We start from the raw sequence: 21,214 nt of genomic DNA, 5'->3' as shown, positions 1-21,214 counted from the left end.
GCCTTTGCTAGAAGCTGAGTGATGATAGGGTATATAAAGGTCCTTCGCCCCTCCCATCAAAATCCAGACAACAGAGGTGGTTCACACTGGTTTATTGAAAGCACTTGCTAGTCAAGAGCTCTTTAATGTGCGGACAAACGCGTGTGAAACAGTGCTCGGGGACAAGGCTAAGCCCTAGGGAGTGGTCACTGGCAGGTGTTGTAGATCTGGACTTGCAGGTTGATTGCCTGAAGCACACTGCGCATCCTGGCTTCCAGCCCATCCAGCTGGGCCGCTTTGCCCTCCAGTTCACGTTCATTCTCTTCATATGTGCCCTCCAGTTCTAGAAGAATCAAGAGACAGTTTAGGTTTTTCTCACATAAGCCTACCTTTCTAGCTCCTGCCCACCGTGGTCCTCACCCTGGAGCCGCTGCAGCTTGTCCTGAGCAGCCTGCAACAGGCCCCGAGCCTCATCCCGCAGTTGTTCTGCCCTGGCCTGTGCAGCCAGAACACCTTCAGCCTTCCTTTCAGCCAACGCCCTCACAGTTTGATACTGGTCACCTACTTGTTCCCGTAGCTGCTGCAAATGTAAAAGGCAAGGTCAGCATACAGGGTCCAGTGAAATTCTAACTACGATACTCCTACCCCATCCAGATGGCTTTGCCCCAACTCACCTTCTCAGCCTCCCTGGCACGGCTCTGGGCATTACCTGCCGTTTCTTCAGCTGTAGAAGCTGCCAGGCTATTTCCTGCCCTTTTCAGTTTCAGGGCCTCCAGGAGGGCATCTAATTGCCGAGCCCGCTCACTAGCAGAGTTCAGAGACTGCTCTGCACCTGCCATCCTCTCCTGGACCTGCCGCAGAAAGGCCCAGGTTTAAGGAATCCACCTTTAGCCCCAGTAATTGAGAAGGAGAAACAAGTTGATCTCTAACTTCCAGGCCAGCCAGGGCTACATAGTAAGAGCCTATCCCAAACAAAACAAAACAGATCCATAGTACATGTTCATCACCTCCTCCCACTGATATCCTAGGAAAAGCATACCCGCTGCAGGGTCTGCTCTGTGTTCTGAGTGTCAACCACTGCTCCCCGGATGGCACCCTGAGCAGCTCCCTGTGCCCTCTGAGCCTCCTCCAGTGCTGCCTGGACTGTCTCTGCCTTCTGTCTCTCACCCTCAGCCCGGCTCCTGAGGAAGAGGGGGAGATCAGGGTCTACAGGTATCAAGAGCAGGTTTCAGGAATGGGACCAGGCTCGGGGTCAGACCGTGCCCGCTGTGCATCCTGCAGTAGCTGTTCAGCCCGACGCACATCCCCCATGGTATGTGCCAGGATTGTGTCCACATCGGCCAGGCTTCGGACACGTTCTGCAATCTCACTGGCTAGGCGCTGGATCTGCTCAGGTGAGGCTGGGATGGAGATGTCTAGCACCCGAGTTGCTACCATTTCAATACTGTCAGGATCAGCTCCCTCCTCTGTGGAGACATAGGCAAGGGCTTAACAAAACTCTCCAGCATGACCTTGGGAACAGTCTTGGTATTGTGGGGTCTCACATTACACACGCAACAGGAGTTTGCTAATAAGCATAAGGGTGTAACCGAGGAACAGGGACTATATAAGGAACACAGACTCAGGGCCAGACATAGGGTCATAAACACATGTCCATTGCAGACCCTGAGACTCAAGGACACACAGACACAAGGGAAGCAATCACATGGCCTGGGCCACATGGGAGGCTCACGGCTGAGGAAGTCCTTCACATTCTGGATAAGTTCTCGAAGCTCCTGATTGGCCTGCTCCACTTGGCCCCTAGAAGCATTAGCCTTGTCCAGGGCTGCCTGTGCTCGCTGCTGCGCCTCCTCTGCCTGCCGACGAGTCTCAGACACTCGGCTGAGGATGCCACCACCTTCTACCAGTGCTCGCTGCAGCTCTGCCTGTGTGTGCCGAGCCCGGCCCAGCGCCAGATCTGCTGTGGCTGCTGCCCCACTGCAACCGAGGCCGCCACAACGGGGCTGCCCATCCTCATCCCGACATCCGGCACCCCCACAAGGGCTGGCAGCACAGGGTGCATCCCCTGGGGCCCCACACACCTGCCAGGCACAAAACAAATCAAGGTTCTGTGGGAAGAACACCCACACCCACCTGTCCCTCTCCACATTTGCACCTCACCAGCTCATTGATGCCTGTCAGGCTCAGGGTACGGGCATGTGTGGAGAGCCGTCCCAGTGCCTGCTGGTTGGCCAAGTGTTGGCGGTTGAAGTTTTCTTTTTGGGCACCCATTAGCACTTCTGTCCGACGCCGGGTATCTGCTGAGTTGCTCACAAGGCTGGGTACTGCAAAGGTGGAGGTGTTGGCACGGCGCTCTGCTTCTGTAGACTGGCTGTGGGCATGTCGGATGCTGTCATAGGCACCTAAGTTAAGTCAAAGGGGTCAATCAGCTGAACACTGGCCTGGCCCCACCTGCCTAGTTAACCAGCAACATACCTAAGAAATTTGAGTGTTTGAGGATATCCAGATGCTGGTCAAGCTGCCTCAGTGTGAGGTTAAGCGCGAGGCCATCTCTCTCCAGACCACTGAGTGCATGGTTGGCATTGAAGTTCTCATCCTGTATATTGGTTAGCTCTGCTTCTAACTGAGTCAGGCGCTCAGTGGTCTTCCCGATTTCATGACTGTATCAACGGGGGACGTGTTTAGAGAGGCTTCAGTGCAGATCTCTTGGGCCATGGCTCCACCCCGCCATATTTCTTTAGCCCCATCCGTACCGTAGTCCCTCTGTGGCCTCTACAAGCTTTGCAACGGAAGCAGCTGAGGTATTGCGGGCACCCACGATGGCCTGCACCATGCCCAGCTTCCCCTGCATGTTCAAAAAGCTGCTCTCAAAGGCACCCAGTACACCCGTTTGCTGCAGCTCCTGAGCCCACTGCTCCAGGCGCCGTGTTCGAGCAGCCAGGTCCTGTACCACACGATCCCAGTCTCCAAAGCATGTGTGGCAGGGGTGACAAGCAGGAAAAACACCTGAGAAGCCACGAGCGCACTGGTCACAGCGCACACCAGACACGCCTGGTCGGCAGCTACAGTGGCCTGTGGAACGGTGACACTGAGGTTTGTCTATTCCTCTAGGATCACAATCGCAGGCTGCAGGAGACAAACCACTGTGTTAGGGCCCTTGTGATGCAGATGAGATAGTCTTTATCTACCCCGTCAGTCCAGATTTCTCACCTCGGCACTGCAGGCCAGGGTCTCCCCAGTGGAGCTCTTGGCATTCAGAACACGTCCTCCCACCAAAGCCAGTATGACAGTGGCACTGTCCTGTGAACTGGCGTACAAACAGAAGAAGGCTCAGAGTCTCTACCAAATGTAAAGTGCTCCCTCTACCCAGATATCTCCAGGACTCCATACCTCGTTGCAAGTAGGACCTCTGGCCCGGCTTGGGTGACAGGCACAAGGTTGGCAGCCACGGCCACTGGTGAAGTTCCAAAAGTTGGGGGCACAGCGGTCACAACTCTGGCCTTCGACATGGGGGAGGCATGGGCACTGCCCAGTGCTCGGGTCACAGTGGCATAGGTCAGTAGATGGGCACCGCTGAGGATCTGTGCCCAGAAGGTTGCAGGTACAGCCTGGGCAAGCCAAGATTGACACAAGAATCAAGGGGCTCTATCTCCAGCAGAAGCCACCCCAACCATCTCTTCCCACATTCCTACTCACGGTGACAGCTCTGTCTGGCAGCTTGCCCATGGAAGCCAGGCTTGCAATGGCCACAGTGGGGCCCCTCTGTGTGGTGTAAACAACGCAAGCATTGCCCCGTGTGGGGATCACAGGCATCAGGGTCCGTGGGGTCAATGTTTCCACTGCACTCACACAGTTGGCACCTGCCACCTGGCTTGGATGGATCCCCAAAGTGCCCGGGGGCACAAGCTTCACACCGAAGGCCTGGCCATAGTCAAGGGGAAACCGTGATTACTTAGTTTAGCCACCTTATCCTGATCTCATACCCAGACCCTACCCTCTTACCTGTGTAGCCTGCTCGACAGTGGCACACAATTTGCTGGGAATATCCATCCCGGTGGCAAGAAGTAGCAAAGTGTCGCTGGCTCCCCGGGCCTTCAGGGCAGGGACAAGGCCGGCACTGGCCCCCGTATGGAAGCCGTGGGTCCCCATGAAAACCAGCAATGCACCTGCAGGGAAATGAATACGTGTCATGTGCAGGCAGCCTGCCCAACCACCAACCACCCATAGCTGCTCTAGGCTTACCTTTCACAGTGCTCTCCCCCTGTGTAATCACGGCAGCCCAGGCAAGCGCCTGTGTGGGTATCACACTCATCAGCACGCCCGTTGCAGACGCACGGCCGGCAATTAGGGAATCCCCACTGGCCACGTTGACAGTGGTCACAGCGAAGACCAAAGGCACCAGTTCGGCAGGGACACTGTCCACTAGTCCCTTCACAGAGGGCACTGAGTGCTCCATCAGGGCTACACTGGCAGGCTGGGGACAAGGTAGAGACTGAGTTGACAGAAAGCAATCAGGCTGGGAAGGTTGGGGAATGGGAGAAAAGGGCAAGGGAGCCCAACCTAAGAGTGTGGGATCCAAGTCAGAGCTGAGGAAAAAAGAAGCAAAGCCAGAGGGAAGAGAATAAGGGAGCCCAAGAGACAGACATATACCTTGACAGCCCGCAGGGCCAAAGCCATAGTAGCCAGTTGCACAGATGTCACAACGGCGTCCAACCACTCCAGGCTTGCACCGGCACTGGCCACCGTGAGGATTGCATTCAGAACTCAGTGAGCCTTGAGGGTCACACTGACATGCTATGAGAAGAACAGAGTGCAGATCAGCCTAGGTCCCCACCTCTGCCTACCAATCCATATCAAGAGTACTTACGCAAGGCGCCATTGTAGATCAGGGAGGACACGCTGATGAGGAGCGGGGCACAGGCCTCAGATAGAGGGGTCTTGCTGGGCATCAGACCTTCCTCGTGGCAGCGGTAGCGTTCAAAGGTGGTACGGCGCTCCAGGGCAGCAGCATCACCCCCACTAAACATCTCTAGCACCAAGACATGGGGCTGCAGCACCAGCTGAAGAGATGAGCAGGAGTGTATCTCAGATGGGACCACACCCACACTGCCAGAGTACCTGCCTTAGCACTACTCTAGGCCTGCCTTTCCTGTCACAGACCCTTCCCAAGCATTACTACCACCATAATCTCCACCCAACAGGCCCTGCCACCTCTGCTGATATGAGAAAGGGGGACTTGTTCACCGAGTCAATGAGTAACCCAGATCCAGAGTAGGTTTCAGGATGGGCACGTCCTCCTGTTCCAATCAATTTCAGCTTCAGCTTATAGGAGATGCCAGGCTCAAGGCACACAGGTCTGGGAAACACCAAAAACCTGGGCATGGGGAGGAGGGAGACAGATATAGGGTGCCACTCAGGGTCCATGTACCTATCATCCTGGGCCTTTTACACTGCCACTCACAGCAATGTTGACCAAGTCAGAGACCTCAGCTGGGCCAGAGCAGGCCAACAACATAATAAACCTGTTGAGGCCCTAATATGATCTCATCAGAAGAGTCCCATACAGACCAGCATCAATAGAAACACAAAGCCTGGCAACCCCACATCTCCTGGTATTATAATTTGTGTGTGTGTGTGTGTGTGTGTGTGTGTGTGTGTGTGTGTGTGCAGGTGCCCATAGATGCCAGAAGAAGGTGCTGGATCTTCTGTAACTAGAGTTATATGCATTTGGAGTCTCCCAGTGTGAATGCTGGGAATCAGACTTGGGCTCTCTGAAAGAGCAAGTGTTCTTAGCTCCTCTCCAGCCCTGGTTTTTAGGGTTTTTTTGTTTGTTCGCTTGTTCTTTTCTTTTGCTGTTGTTTTGCTTTGTTGTTTAGACAAGGGCCCAACTAAAATATCAGTAGTGACTGGGTATTTATTTTGTAGTCCCAGGAATTGAACCTAGAGCTTTGTAGCTGCTAGCTAAGAAGCGGAGTAAGTACCACTGAACTACATCCCCTGACCCTTGTTCCTTTGCCCCCAAGACAGTGATCCTGCCTCTCTTTCTACTTCCTAAGTGATTTTCATCATCTTGTAAAGCCACAGACTCTATCCTTGACTCTTCTCCCAGCTGCTATTTCTTTTTGCTTTCCTACCCAATAAATCCATAAAGACCCCTGCCTTCTACTCCAGTGGAACTTCTCACCCACTCTATGTGAAGGGCACCAATGACCTTCATGTAGCTCCACCCAGTGGGCACTGCTCGCTTCTTACATGGCTCCAGCGCTCAGCAGCAGGGTGGGAGTTCACTGTACCTTCCTCCTTGCTTATTTCTCTTAGCTTCTGTGCCCTGTCCACATTCCTTGTTTCTCCTTTTGCCTAACTCATTTCTTCTTCTTTGAGACAAGATCTCACGTCTTCCAGGTAGACTTTGGATTTTGCTGTGTTGTCAAAAATACTTTGAACTTCTAATCCTCCCAAGTGCTAGAACCGCAGGCCCAACCAGCTCATGTAAACCAAATGTTTAGTTCAAAATGACTCCTCTTAGTCCAGACACAGAAATCTAGCCACTCACTGGCCTCATCCCTCAAGTCAAAGAACCTCAGAACTGTTCCTTCTCAGCAACTCATGGTGGTGCATCCCTGTAACTCACACTTGAGATGCTAAGGCAAGAAAATCACAAGTCTCAGGCTAGTCTGGGACCTGTTATAAGATCCTGGATTGGATCTGGGTGGTGGTGGTGCACACCTTTAATGCTAGCACTAGAGAGACAGAGGCCAGCCTGGTCTACAGAATGAATGTCAGGACAGCATGAGCTATACAGAGAAACCCTGTCTCAAACAAACAAATGTATATGTGTGTATATAAACCAGCACAATGTCATCTTTCAGGTGATCTGCAGGGAATCCTTACCGCTGCCACCTCACCTGGTGTTTGGATGAAGCATCCCCTGAATGCGGTCATCCTTAGGCAGCACATGCCCGCATGGACTGTGAGCAGACACAGGCCCCGGACGCTGCACCATCAATTCCAGCTCTGCCCACTGCTCAGGGACCTGGGGAAAGAGGACAGTGAAGGGGATGCTTCCACATCCAGAATGTCAGCACAGGTCAGCCAACGCAGGGTCTAACCTGGGGCTCCCAGCGCAGTAGCAGGTCATAGTCCATGGCCCTAGGCAAAGAGGTCACCAGGAACTCCACTTCCTGACCTTCACGCAGCCGCACAAAGCCTGGGCCAGTCCAGGATGGAGTCTCTCGGCTGGTCACCAGGCGCTCTACCACCTCAAGCCCCTGAAAGTCAATGCAGCCAAAGCAGGGATGAGGACTCAGGTGAACCACTGTCTCTTCTGCCACAGCTAACCCCAAACACCATTTCTCCTGCCAAGACCGCCCCTAAGACTGGATAGGACTCTAGGCCTTCCAGGCACCACCCACAACCCCTCCTCTCTAGCAAACCACCCATACCCTATGAGTGCTCCCACCTGCCCATGGGCATTCTCAGCCTCCCAGGTTAAATGGTCTAGAAAAGGCCGGAAGTAGCCAGGCTGTACTTGTTCACAGCGCCGCCCAATCATGTGTTGGCGGCAGCGGCACTGACCCGTGGTCTCATCACACCTGAGGAATGATGTGGTTACTGAAGGACAATCGCTTCACCTTCCCAACCATCGCCCAAGCACCTGTCACAGTACTCACTGAGGATCCAAGGCACCACCCACATCGCAGTCACAGGGGCGGCAGCCCAGCAGGTCATGGCTCAGGCCCCAGTGGCCAGGCTAGGGAAAAAGGATTGCTGGAAGCCAGGAAGAGACCTCCTCACCACCCACCAGGGCGCCCAATCACACTCCCAGTCTCTACCACTGACTGTTGAATGCAAAGTCTCCAGACCACTGGGGTCCCAGGCATTTGGTCTCCTAGACCAGACACTTCTCACCCAGGACTAGGCTAAGTTCTCAGTGCCCACCCACTGCACTTTGCCCAGAAACACGTGCTTTGAGAACAAATCCAGGACCCCAGAACCCCAGATCCCTCAGTCGCACCAGACAGCGGTCACAGCCATGTCCAGTCACCAGACGCTTGCAGAAACAACTTCCACTACTGGAGTCACAAGGGGTGCCCCCAGGCACTGTGCCTCGAGAATTACACTGGCAACCTGTAGTGAAGGCAACCCATTTTAGGGAGTGAAAGCAATGCTTAGGTTCAACTGCATCAGGAACAAGAGGCCAAGGGTTAAAGGTCGACATAGGCTGAGGGCAGGAGGCACATACGCTGGCATCCTCGAGGGTCGCTGGCACTAAGTCCAAAGAAGCCATCACGGCATTTCTGGCAGCGAGTGCCAACCACGTGTTCTTTGCAGCGACACTGGCCCGAGACCAGACCTAGCACAGGGTCATCATGGGAATCACAGCGACCACCATCTTGAGAGCCCATAGGGTCACAGTCACAAGCTGAGAAAAAGGAGAGTATAAAATCACCCTATCGCAGTGACAATCCTGAGCCTTCCCCTATTCCTGTTCTGGTTCTACCCCAAGCCCTTACCACACAGATTCCCGGTAACTGGGACTGTAATCTAGCTTCCTTTCCCTCAAGCCCAATCCCAGCCTTACGACGGCACACAGCTGGATCCCGCATGTCCTTGGCTGGGTCTCGGTAGAAGAAGGGCCGGCAGAGCTCACAGTGGCGCCCAGCTGTGTTGTGCTGACAGCCGTCACACACACCGCCACTTACATTTCCAGATGCCAGGTATACGGCCATGTCAAAGTGGCAGCTGTGAGTATGCCCGTTACACTCACACTCTGGAGAGAAAGCAAAGACCAGTTGGGAAACCAGGTCCCTAGGATAAGGGACACAGGGAGAGGGGCTAGTATTATCACCTCATGATACCAAAGACTAGAATTTGTGGGTGGGAGCTTAAGGACTTCAAGGCTTCAGGACCATTTGGGACTGGTAGCCAGAGCGGATTACAGAGGAGGGTTGAGGGCCATCAAGGCCTGGATACCCTTTAGACAAAAGCCTAGGTATTTGGGGATTGACCAACTAGCTTTTGGCTCAACCAGGGCACAGCCAGGTTAGAGTCCTGTGTCTCACTCACTTCGACAGGCGTGAGTATGGCCGTCCTCGGCAGGATGCCAGGGAAGGTCCTGATAGAAATCCTGACACTGCTCACAGTTGAGCCCACGAGTATTGTGCTTGCAGATACAGGCCCCATGGACCTGTGCAGATAGACGGGAAGGTTGACGGCACCATCCAGAAATGCCTGTCCCTCCCCAGCAACCCGGATCCAGTCATCCAAAATCCCTTACCATGCCCTCAGCATGGGCCGGTGCCCCTGGTGCAGGTGCACACTGTGAGGCATGGCCATAGCAGAAGCAGTTACCACGGACGACCAGTTCATAGAGAGCATAATAGTATTTTTCCCGGATCTCCCGCCTCGGGTCAAGCAGGTTGTCTCCCAGGGTGTGAAGCCGGGTTAAGTTCACTCGTAGGTTGGTGATCTTCAACAGGTCTAAGAAGGGGAAGAGGGTCTCATCCAACTAGACAGGTGGGCCCTTGTTGACTCATGCCCACCAATGCCATCACTGGTGGAAGCTGCCAAGGTCACCTTGAGAGGCCTCTTTTCTATTGCTATCAGAGCTAAACTGGGCTTGGCATCTGCCCTAGGAAGCACCTAAAATAGTTACTGAGGCCCCAAATAGTCCCCATCCGGACACTGAAACTCTGCCAGTCTCCACAGTAGAACACTCACTCTGAATCCGCGAACTGTAGGGGTCTGGAATGGGAATAGCAGGGTCCAGCACACGATAGATGACCTAGCATAGCAAGAGGCCCACAGAGATAATGAACCTCGATCCAGGTCCATCACAGACCCCATTCATCCCTTTGCTATCCTCAGCCCAGCTCCCAGCCCTCACCTCGCCTTCGGTGGATGGCTCGATTTCTGAGTAGCGGGACTCACACACTACATCATCCCAGCGATGCGGAGGGGCCAGTGGGATTCCTGGGAAGTCGGCCCCGCAGTCGTAGGAAAAGTATCGGTACACTTGCCAGGTGCGGCCAAAGTCTGCAGAGCGCTCCACCAGCATGGCAGCAGGACGAAACGTCTGGTTGGGGAAGGAGGAGGTGTCTGATTAGCAGGAACCAGGACTTCAGTCCAGTCTAGGTCACCGAGAGCTCTGCTCAGTCATGGTGGCTGCCAAGCAGCTCCGACAGGTGGGAGAGACGATGAAAACCAGACAATGATCAGAGCAGGGAGGGCAGCCACCTCTACCAGGCAGGTTAAAATACCATGAGGCCCAGAGAGACTGGATCGGACCTAGTCTAGGAATGGGGCACAAGAGAGCTTAGAGATGTTCAGCTACGGAAGCTATGCAGGAAGTGACCATGTTTCACACATGGAACACAACACAGGAGCTCAGAGAAGCTTGGTTGTGGAGCTAGGACTCCATTGAGGAGCAAAGTAGAGCAAGTCAGGCAGGTCCCCTGACATGCAGGCACCTTGAAAGTCATAATGAGGTGGGTGAAATGGAACTCAGCTTCCAGGTCCAGCTGGATGGTGACCTTTGGAATACCTGCAGCAGGAAAAAGGGGGTCAAGGCTTTTGTGTTTACCAGTTACAAGTCCTAATCACTCCAATGATCTACTCACGGGCTCACCATTCTCTGACTGCCACCAGGCTGTCCGGCGCTGTGGTGCAAAGCTGGTGACTACATTCTGGATCCGATGACTATTTGGGTTGTCTCGAGCAGAGAAGGGACGTCGGGAGTCACACAGGAAACACTTCTTTTCATCCTGGAGTGGGTGAAGTTTAGGAGAGGTACCTTAGACAGGGCCAACCGCACCCTGACCCAGCCTCTCGCCCAGTCCTCAGCAGCACCTGCAGGTGACTGACAATACAGTAGGGTTGAGGGCTGTGCAAGCCACATGTGGATGAGGCTGTCAGTCTGTCCGCACGGCCCACCAACAGGTCACCGGTGGCTGGATAGCAGCTTCCTCGAGAACAGCCAGGTACATCGAAGGATGGGGCCTGGGCCGCTGTGGCAGCCAGCACTGAGGGCAGTGGGTCAACCAGTTCAGCAGTGCTCCTATTGGGTAGCCCCATCTCTTGGACCCTGGGACAGCCTGCCACCCCTAAACATACCATCACATCCCACAACCTTAGGCCTCACCGACCCCCTCACCACTTAGAAGTAGGCCCAAGCGAAGTTCCCATGGCACAGGCTGTCCCTGCCTGCCCCTCCCTGGTTCTCCTGAGGCCCACTCCATCCTGAAGAGAGGTAAAATAGAAATAAGGAAAGATAAAGAGTCCAAAGACAAAAGCCCACCACCTCCCTTGGGATTGATGCTGACCCTGACCGTGTGGGTACAGGGCTGGTTTCCCTCCAGGCCCTCTGTCTGTCCCAGGGTCCGACCAGAAGTCACTCCTCCACAATCTGGGAGACTCTGACGACTTTGAGTAAAGTTGGAAAGCAAGGGAAGGAAGAAAACATGGAGTGGATCTGAAACAGGATTACAACTGAGGCTAGAACCCCCAGCCACTGCTATACCCCTGTCCCCTGCAGACAACCCTCATTCCAAGAGCCAGACTTTGGTTACTTCACCCACAATTTTTTTAAAAGCTGAGGTCTATTTAGCAAAGGTGCATTAAGCAAAGAAACGAAACAGGTTAGTTACAAGAACAACTGATGATTAAAGGGAGCACTCCAAAAAGAATTTGGAGTAGGCTGCTCAAAGACACAACAGCCTGGTCCACATATCTCCATCCCATCCCGGAAGTCCAGATGTGTACAAAGACCAGTGGAAGATGGCAAGTATGGCATTTAGTGACGGGAAGAGGGCTCGTGGAGTTGGGGTGGGGGGTGGCAGAGGTAAATAAGAGGTTTGTGATCTTTGAGATCTGGAAAGCTGATTGAAGGAGCTTATGGCCTTTGTCCTTGGTGTCACTATGGAAACCACTGTCAAAATAGCCCCGGGGCTCTCAGGGTTATAGCATCAGTGGGGGCGATAGGAAAGGTGCAAGCTGGAATTCTATTGGACCTGTGGGAAGGGTTTAGACGCCCCAAAACACAGAATAGGACTGAGCTCTGAGAGATACTAAGAAGGCCACACATACTACCGCCTGAAATACAACTCTGAGGAACTCGACGTCCGTAATCACTTCAGCAAATGGGTTTCGAGAAAGGTTGTCTGTTTCCTGATTTAAACGGGCTGTGGCTACTAAGTTACCCAGAGGATGGGTTCTGGGTGACAGACTCTGGACCAGCACAGCGAGTGAATCCGAATCTTGTTACTATTTATCCATTCCGGACTTTCCAGTCGTCTGGTAGCCCGGGAGCAGAGAGTTGGAATGCGCGCACCCACTAGGCGCGCGCCCCACCCAGACCCCTGGGACTTCAGGCGGGAAGAGGGTGGGTTCAGGGTCCGTAAGACTTGCTTTGAGTGCCACCCCTATGAACAGACCGCTGGAGATCAAGCAAAGATTACTGGAAGCTGCAGGCGCCTGTGGGAAAGCTGAAAATTCTTCAGAGGAAACTTTCCGCCTCACAAAGGAGAATGGGGGCGGGGCAGTCAATCGGCTGGATTTTCCCTGTCACTAGAGTAGCGTCTCCTGTCACCTAAAGAAGTCCTGTGGGCAATCTAGGGACGCTCTGGGATAGTCGAGGTGATAGGTCAGAATTTTAGGGGCAGGGTGGGGCTAGGGGCATTAGAGGGGGTTACATGATAGCTCTAGTCTCAAGGTTAGCGGGCCAATGAGGGATGGCCAATGCGGGCCAATGCGGGCCATCGTAGTCACTTTAGAACAGAGGGTATTCAGTAGGGTCTCTGGTCTCTCAAGATCAAGATGAGATTTCTTAGTCACTATAGTGTCATCCAGGAGGGTTTCAAGGCCCTTTCTTTTTATTTTTAAGTGTATGAATGTTTTGTCTGTACAAAGAGACCATAAAAGGGCATCAGACTGCCATGGGTGCTGGGAATCAAACCCAAGTCCTCTAGAGGAGCAGCCTCTCTCCAGCCGGGCCGTGCTTCATCTTTTTTGCTAGAATCTATAGACTCGGCTATCAGCTGCCGGCATGGCCAAAGCATATATACTCTTACATTTCTGCTGCTCTGGAGCCATCAGATTGGCTGCTTTGTGCCGGGGATCTGGACATTCTGTGCTAGGCAGTGCTCCAACTCTGAAGCACTCTGAAGTTACATCTCAGCCAGGGATGTAACTTCTGACCCTGGCCCAAATCTCTACCACAACTCTGACCCCAGCCCTAACCTTCAACGAACCCTGACTCAAATCAACATTTGACCCTGCCCTGAACTTCACTGCCTCTCACATGTTTGAATCTGATAATAAACCAACTCTAACATTTGCTCTGGCCGCAGCATTCCTTCTGATTTAATTCTACCACAAGCCTGCACCACTAAAACCCAGCCACATGTCTCACTAGGTGGCTCTGCCGGCTCCAGCCGCTCTGCCTTTCACCGGAGCTCCTGGCCCTCAGTTCCTGCCTGAACCAGCTCTTGTGCAACATGGCTAGCAGGGTGCATTTGCCCTTCTACAGATCCACAGAACGTCTTTGGTCATCTGCAGCTTCTAGGACAGTGTTGAGCATCGTATCCTGTCCAGACTCTAGTGACCTGAGAAAATCACTGCTCAAGGTTGCTGGGAGGTGGGGATTTTAGAACTGAACCCCCCTACGTTAGCCCCATATAGCTCAGCCTACTTCCTACCAATATGCCCACAGCCTGTGTTGCCTGCGCTGCCACCTAAGCCTGTTTCTAACTCAGCAGGAAACATGCCCTGAGATCCTCAGCCACTGGACACACTACAGCACAGGGCTGGATCTACTAGCAACTGAGTTCACTATCTGAGTTTCTACTAGCAGCAAAAGAATGGGGTTGAGGAGAAGTTACAGCAAGGTAGCAACCAAGTCTAGTGTTCATCTCATATGGGTGATTAGTACTTGCTGGAGGATTCCAGGATCGAATAGGGATCACAGTAGGCTTTTTTTTTTTTATAAAGTTCATAGAAGGTGTGTGTATCTGTGGTGTGTATGTGGGGGTAGAGGTGGTATGTGTGTGTGTGAAAGTATGTAACATTAGCCTTCATATGTCCAGAAGGGTGTAGGGATCATAACCTACACAAGAACTTTGATGGATAGCCTAAGGAACCCTCATCCCAACCTTTCACAGACCCTTCACCTGCCTCTAACAATTCCGAAGTGGTATGCAGATTAGAAGAACCAGATTAAAAGCTGGGCCTGGTGCCAAGGCATTGCAATCTCAAAACTCAGGTGCAAGGAGGATCCCCATGGGTTCAAGGCTAACCTGGACTACATAGTAAGATCCTGTCTAGAAGAAAAAACAATTAGGGAATGTGCAGAAACCTTGCACATTAGTTGTTAAATCATATTCATACTACAAGCCACAATGCTAGGTTAAACCATGAAAATGAATGCAGGCTTCAAATCAGTTCTGCCTAACTACCAGACAATTTCTTTTTTGTATTTGTTTTTATTTTTATTTTCAAAAAATTTTAAAGATTTATTTATTTATTATATATAAGCACACTGTTGCTGTCTTCAGACACCTGAAGAAGGCATCAGATCTCGTTACAGATGGTTGTGAGCCACCAGGTGATTGCTGGGATTTGAACTCAGGACCTCTAGAAGAGCAGTCAGTGCTCTTAACCACCAAGCCATCTCCCCAGCCCTTCTTTTTTGTTTTTGATTTTTGAAACAGAATCTCCTGTTTCCAGGGCCAACCTTGAACTCCTGCTTCTTCTTTAGTAAGAGGTGTGTGTGTGTGTGTGAGTGTGTGTGCCTCCACATCTACATGATATTCAGGGGATAAAGCCCAGGGATTCACGGATACCAGGCACACTCTATCAATTGAGCTGTGTCCCCAGGCAGCTGTTAAACACTTGACAGCTTACTAGTGTTCCCCTATGAAGTCTGTTCAGCCCTGTGAGTACTTCCCAAAGGCATCATGACAATATTCTGGGTACCACCCCCTCTGCCTTCCACATCCATATACAAGTAGACATGGACCCATGAAGACACACTGAATGATCACAATAGCTATTTACAGGGCAGCCATATCCCAGAGCTGTATTGCAGAAAATTGTGTTTTCTAGACCTGGATCCCTGGGAAGCTTGCTCTGGCCTGGATATGCTGTAGTTGGTAAGGCTGGGTCAGATGTGGACTATGTCTTCCTGCAGGCCCATATGTAAGCTCTAGTCTCCTGTGGGTCTCTGTATAGCTTAGTAACATTGTATCCATTCCTGATAGCTCTGAATTTATGACTGCTACATCCAGGTTACAGGATATAACCTGTGGGAGGCACTTAGAGTACCCTATGCAGTAGATAGGGTTCAAGAGCACAGAGAGACTCCCACGGAGCACAGAAACGCAGGCTGTCAAGTCCCTGGCTCCTAGAAGACTACATACAAGATGGGGGATACACTGAAGAATGTGTGCCCCAGATCTCCTGCTAACCCTCACCCAAGCCTGTCCCTTGGAGAGAATCCTCATAAGGTAACATCTCTCACAGCAATCCAGGTCCCCATCCACTTCTCCAGTTCTGTCTAGGGTCCCCAGAGGATGTGTGTCCAGCATCAGGATCCTATTGATCCATTCCTCTTCAGCTTCCACAGAGCAGACACCATGGACCGAGTAGTCCCCATAGCAGGCATTCTGTCCACCAACATGCCTCTTTGGCCTTAGGCCTATGCTACGGTGATGTTTAGGCTTCCAAGTGTTCTACATCCTAGACTCGAGTTTGGACTTCCAAGAAAGCTGAGCCTCAGTCTCAATATTTGTAGGGAATAGAATAGGTGGATTGAGGAGTACAGGGTTCCTTGCCCTGGGGTGAGTTTGATTTACCTGGACTCCCAAGATATATAGTACACTGAAGTAGAAGAAACATAAGGGTTCTTTGGAAAGTTGGTTGGATGGTGTTTTGCTGGGGAAAACGAGGATTGTTTTGTTAAAGAGGACACAGGTGAAAGGCTAAGGTAGCCTAATGAAGGAAAGCAGATACAGGAGAGAGGATGGTCTGCTAAAGCAAGCCCATGAAAAGACATGTGAAGAAAGATTCTTTGCTAACAACATGCATGTATTGGTCATTGCATAGTTAAGCTGCATTTGTTGGGATGTCAGAGAGACCAAAAAAAAAAAAAAAAAAAAAACTTCTGGTGATGTCCTAGACTTGGGCTGATTGGACGTACCTGCTGAGCCAAGACCCGTGCTGTGGAGGATGTGATGTTTGGAGAGTATAAAGGGGACTCCATGAAATGACAGAGAGCTTGCTTGCTGGTACAGCTAGTTGTGCAGCCCCTGTGGGTCTTGCATCTTCGATGATCTTCACTTCCCTGAGAACTTCTCCAGGTGTCCTTCCTGGTCCCTCCTGTTGTCTCAAGCTGAGGCTGAGGTCTGGCTGTCTCTGGGTCGTGCCACTGCTGTTGCTAACCTGACTCTACTGAACTGGACTGCTGGTGTATCCATGAGGTGTTTGCAAGTAGATGGAGCTGCAGCTGCCTGCTGGCCTGTGAGCTGAACTGCTGATTTCCAGACGACACAGATGAGAGTTGCTCCAAAGAACCTTTCTAAATAGGTCCACTTTCCCTTCTTTTTTCCACTCTTTGGTGGGTGGTGGGTTACAAGAAAGGTTAAAGCATTTAAAAATAATCATTTTAAAATAGGATTTGAGGGGCTGGAGAGATGACTCAGCAGTTAAGAGCATTGACTGTTCTTCCCAAGGTCCTGAGTTCAATCCCCAGCAACCACATGGTGGCTCACAACCATCTGTAATGAGATCTGATGCCTTCTTCTGGTGTGTCTGAAGACACCTACAGTGTGCTTATATATAGTAAATTAAAAAGTCTTTAAAATATAGGATTTGAAAAAAGTCAAGTTACAGTGCATAGCCTGTTTGTCTTCCTCCCATCATAGCCTAGCCCCTCCCTTTACCTGTTGCCCATACATGTGCCTACCTGGCCTCACCTGGCACTATTATGGCCCACTTATGCCAGGCCAAGATGTTGGCCGGTCTAATTCCTATAAAATACTTTGAGGTACTTTGATCTGTGGTAAAGTGTCCAGGACATGACAGTTAGTTCCTGCCTAAAGGGGGAGTCAGATTAGCTTGGCCAGAGATCCCTTCTGCTCCGTGACTCCTAGACACAGAACTCAGGAAAGCCATCTTGTATTCCTCTATATCTAGACTCTCAGAAGCTGACTAGAGAGTCCATCTCTCCGGAAACCAGACTCCCTGCCTGAGCTCCTGTCTATTTTATGTGTTGTTGCATAGTCCCCACAGAGGCAGGAGACTGTCTGCCAGTACTTGCACCTGATGCAGTGCTTTCCGCAGGACCTGCAGGTGTCAGAGTAATAGATCTCCTTGCATGTACTGGGCTTCGGTTTCAGGAGAATCAAGCATTGGTCCCAGGAGGTAAAGCTGTCAGGACAGGACATGGTGTGTGAAAGGGAACTGTTGGGGCCTGGGGCACATATCTGGCACCTACAACAGAGATGTTCTTTCTGCTGTAGGAGATACCTATGTGGTGGTCACAGTTGGTCAAGATGGAGCCTTGGAACTGGAAAGATGGCTCAGTGGTTAAGAGCACTGACTCCTCTTCCAGAGGTCCTGAGTTCAATTCCCAGCAACCACATTGTGGTTGACAACCAGCTATAAAAGAATCCAGTGCCTCTTCAGGTATATCTGAAAAGAGTAACAGTGTACTCATATAAATATTTTTTAAAAGGAGAGTATCAGGGGAAAATAAGCTCTGACTGCTTTTCTAGGAGACCTGGGTTCAATTCCCAGCACCATGATGGTGGCTATCAAGAGTCTACAACTCTCTGGAAGGTTAGTGGAGGAGGTAGCCAGAAAGATCGTTACTCCACAGCAGGCCTGAATCCGTTTCCATAGGTCCTCCTGAACCTGCTCAGATGCTACCAAGGTCACCATGCCAGAGAACCAGAGAATGTAGCTTCCGGAAGCGGGGCGCCTACCAGGACCACAACAAGCTGGCGCAGATCCGCTTCAGCAACATTTCCATGGCCAAAGCTGTTGCTGATGCCCTTAGAACAAGCCCTGGACCTAAATGAATGGACAAAATAATTCAAGATGGAAAAGGCTATGTGACCATCACAAATGATGGTGCCACCATTCTGAAACAAATGCAAGTATTGCACCCAGAAGCCAGAATGCTGGTGGAACTGACCAAAGCTCAAGACATAGAAGAGGGGTTGGCACCACGTCGGTTGTCATCCTTGCTGGCTCTCTTTTAGACTCTTGTACCAAGCTTCTGCAGAAAGGCATACATCCAACCATCATTTCCGAGTCATTCCAGAAAGCTTTGGGAAAGGGTCTTGAAAGCCTGACTGACATGTCTCGGCCTGTGCAACTTAGCAACAGAGAAACTTCGTTAAATAGCATGGCCACTTCATTGAATTCAAAGGTTGTCTCTCAATATTGAAGTCTCCTCTCTCCAGTGAGTGTCAATGTGGTGATGAAAGTGGTCGACCCAGCCACGGCTACCAGTGTCGATCTTAGAGATATTAAAATAGTTAAGAAGCTTGGTGGGACGATAGATGACTGTGAGCTCGTGGAAGGCCTCGTTCTCGAACAGAAAGTGGAAAAATCTGGTGTAACACGAGTTGAAAAGGCTAAGATTGGGCTTTATTCAGTTTTGGTTATCTGCTCCTAAAACAGATATGGATAATCAAACAGTAGTATCTGACTACCAGATGGATCGAGTGCTTCCAGAAGAAAAAGCCTATATTTTAAATCTGGAGAAGCACATTAAGAAAACAGGATGTGGAGCTGGAGAGATGGCTCAGCGGTTAAGAGCACTGACTGCTCTTCCAGAGGTCCTGAGTTCAATTCCCAGCAACCACATGGTGGGTCACGACCCTCTGTAATGAGATCTGATGCCCTCTTCTGGTGTGTCTGAAGACAGCTACAATGGACTCATAAATAAAATAAATAAATCTTTAAAAAAGAAAGAAAGAAAGAAAACAGGATGTAATGTACTTCCCATACAGAAGCCTATCCTAAGAGATGTGCTTAGTGGTTTTACACTACATTTTCTGAATAAGATGAAGAATGTGGTGTGGCTAAGGACATTGAAAGAGAAGACGCTGAACTCATCTGTAAGACAATTGGAACCAAACCAGTTGCTCACATTGACCAGTTCACTGCTGACATGCTGGGTTCTGCTAAATTGGCAGAGGAAGTCAGGTTGAATGGCTCTGTAAACTATTCAAGATTACAGGCTGTACAAGCCCAGGCGAAACAGTTACAATAGCTGTACGTGGTTCTAACAAGTTGGTGATTGAAGAAGCTGAGCATTCCATTCATGATGCTCTCTGTGTTATCCGATGCTTAGGAAAGAAGAGAGTTCTTATTGCGGGAGGTGGTGTTCCAGAAATAGAGTTGGCCCTCAGACTGACTGAGTTCTCTCGAACACTGAGTGGTATGGAGTCCTACTGTGTTCATGCTTCCTCAGGCACTCTGGAAGTCATTCCATCTACACTAGCTGAAAATGCTGGCCTGAATCCCATTTCTACTGTAACAGAACTCAGCAACCTCCATGTCCGAAGAGAAAAAAAAAAAAAAAAAAAAAAAAACAGGCATTAATGTCCGAAAGGGTGGGATCTCCAACATTTTGGAGGAAATGGTTGTTCAGCCTCTGTTGGTGTCAGTCCGTACTCTGATCCTAGCAACCGAAACTGCAGAGCATTCTGACAATCGATGATGTGGAATACTTGATAATCTGGATAAGGCTGGCCGACTGGCACCATGGTCAACAGAAGTACTGTGGCTGTAGAATGGAAGGTGATGGCCTCGTTCCCTGTCTAAAAGCTTCTTCAGAGTTTTTGGACATTGTCTTCCAGTTGGCATTTGTTTGAAATTGTATTGAAACAATTTAATGAAAATATTAAATATTTGGTTTAAAAACAAAGAGTCTATAACTCTAGTTCCAACTGGCTTCCATACTCTCTGTGTACACAGACATTCATGCAGGCAAAACATCTATATATACAGATAGAATAAGTATGTAGCTTTGTGGGACACAGGTATTGTCTGTAATAGAAACTAAGTCCAGACAGCAGATAGTACTAGCCTTAGCTTCAAAACTGGCCTCGTGTGAGCCAGATGTGGCGCTGTCCCCTGCAATCCCAGGGTTTTGGGGGTGGATTTAGGAAAATTAGCTCAAGGACAGTTTCAACTACATAGCAATTTCAAGGCCATCTGAGCCAAAGACATCTCTCTCAAAATAAAATGAAATAACTTCAAAAAGCCGGGTATGGTATATGCCTATAGTCTCAGTACTCCAGAAGCCTCTGAGCAGGGTCACTGTGAGTTCAAGGCCAGCCTGGGCTATCTAAGAAGTACTAAGCCAGTCAAGGTTATATATCAAAATCCAATATCAAAAGACAAAGAATAAATTGAAAAGCAAAAAGAGCAAATAGCGCACACACACACACACACACACACACACACACTCACACGTGGTCCTGTTTAAGTGTGTGTGTATACACCAGCCCTATCTGCTTAGGATTCACACGGGCACTGGCATCTCTCCTCACTGGCATCTCTCCTCACTGGCATCTCTCCTCACTGGCATCTCTCCTCACTGGCATCTCTCCTCACAGGTATCTCTCCTCACAGGCATCTCTCCTCACAGGTATCTCTCCTCACTGGTATCTCTCCTCACAGGCATCTCTCCTCATAGGCATCTCTCCTCACTGGCATCTCTCCTCACTGGCATCTTTCCTCACTGGCATCTCTCCTCACCGGCATCTCTCCTCACTGGCATCTCTCCTCTCTGGCATCTCTCCTCACAGGCATCTCTCCTCACAGGCATCTCTCCTCACTGGCATCTCTCCTCACTGGCATCTCTCCTCATTGGCATCTCTCTTCACTGGCATCTCTCCTCACAGGCATCTCTCCTCACAGGCATCTCTCCTCACTGGCATCTCTCCTCACAGGCATCTCTCCTCTCTGGCATCTCTCCTCATAGGCCAGGTCTTATTGCACAGCAGCCCTTGGACAGGGATTCACAAGGCTTAGAGGTTCTTTTGTTTTTGTTTTGTTTCTTTTGTTTCATTTATTTTTTTTTTAAATGTATGCAGCTCTGGATATCCTGGAACTCTGTCTGTAGACCAAGCTGGTCTCAAACTCAAAGATCTGCCTGCCTCTGCCTCCTGAGTTCTGGGGTTAAAGGCAGTGTGTACCTCCACACCCTCTTCTCAGGGATACT

At 50.7% G+C, this 21,214-nt stretch overlaps 1 protein-coding gene and 1 pseudogene across 4 annotated transcripts; one reads left to right on the top strand and one right to left on the bottom strand.

The window, feature by feature from the left end:
- Positions 1–76: 76 nt before the first annotated feature.
- On the bottom strand, positions 77–11,412 carry LAMB2 (laminin subunit beta 2). 3 transcript variants are annotated; one of them, XM_080934510.1, is made up of 33 exons: positions 11,301–11,412; positions 11,132–11,217; positions 10,828–11,000; positions 10,607–10,742; positions 10,449–10,522; positions 9,866–10,054; positions 9,700–9,763; positions 9,257–9,459; positions 9,046–9,166; positions 8,561–8,749; positions 8,222–8,401; positions 7,994–8,106; positions 7,650–7,729; positions 7,439–7,571; positions 7,089–7,247; positions 6,885–7,012; positions 5,224–5,353; positions 4,847–5,039; positions 4,630–4,773; positions 4,222–4,453; positions 3,982–4,145; positions 3,676–3,900; positions 3,370–3,587; positions 3,190–3,286; positions 2,733–3,105; positions 2,455–2,639; positions 2,140–2,381; positions 1,712–2,060; positions 1,238–1,445; positions 1,019–1,160; positions 654–830; positions 400–559; positions 77–322 (listed from the first exon to the last, which is right to left on the bottom strand). In XM_080934510.1, exons 2-33 carry the CDS (start codon positions 11,214–11,216, stop codon positions 186–188), a joined length of 5,403 nt encoding a protein of 1,800 aa, XP_080790636.1. In that variant the 5' UTR covers position 11,217; positions 11,301–11,412; the 3' UTR covers positions 77–185. The 3 variants fall into 3 exon arrangements, with proteins under 3 accessions (XP_080790636.1, XP_080790638.1, XP_080790637.1); XM_080934512.1 differs by having other exon boundaries at positions 400–556; XM_080934511.1 differs by having other exon boundaries at positions 11,307–11,411.
- A 6,482-nt stretch (positions 11,413–17,894) lies between these two features.
- Positions 17,895–19,859, top strand: LOC308434407 (T-complex protein 1 subunit delta-like; annotated as a pseudogene). The gene is made up of 2 exons: positions 17,895–18,765; positions 18,970–19,859. The product of its transcript is annotated as a T-complex protein 1 subunit delta-like (transcript).
- The last annotated feature ends 1,355 nt before the right edge of the window (positions 19,860–21,214 follow it).

This window comes from Micromys minutus (assembly GCF_963924665.1).
Source record: "Micromys minutus genome assembly, chromosome: 21".
Taxonomy (NCBI): Eukaryota; Metazoa; Chordata; class Mammalia; order Rodentia; family Muridae; genus Micromys; species Micromys minutus.
Note: the sequence above shows the minus strand (reverse complement) of the source record. Positions and strands in the feature narration are given on the sequence as shown.

What these genes read in the sequence shown, in the direction of transcription:
- LAMB2 (XM_080934510.1), bottom strand. Translation starts at nt 11,216, where the DNA reads ATGGAGTGGGCCTCAGGAGAACCAGGGAGGGGCAGGCAGGGACAGCCT. An exon ending in CTTGGGCCTACTTCTAAGTG is followed by an intron (nt 11,001 to 11,131) that starts GTGAGGGGGTCG and finishes CACTGCCCTCAG; the next exon opens with TGCTGGCTGCCACAGCGGCC. An exon ending in CAGAGCAGACCCTGCAGCGG is followed by an intron (nt 831 to 1,018) that starts GTATGCTTTTCC and finishes TTTCTGCGGCAG; the next exon opens with GTCCAGGAGAGGATGGCAGG.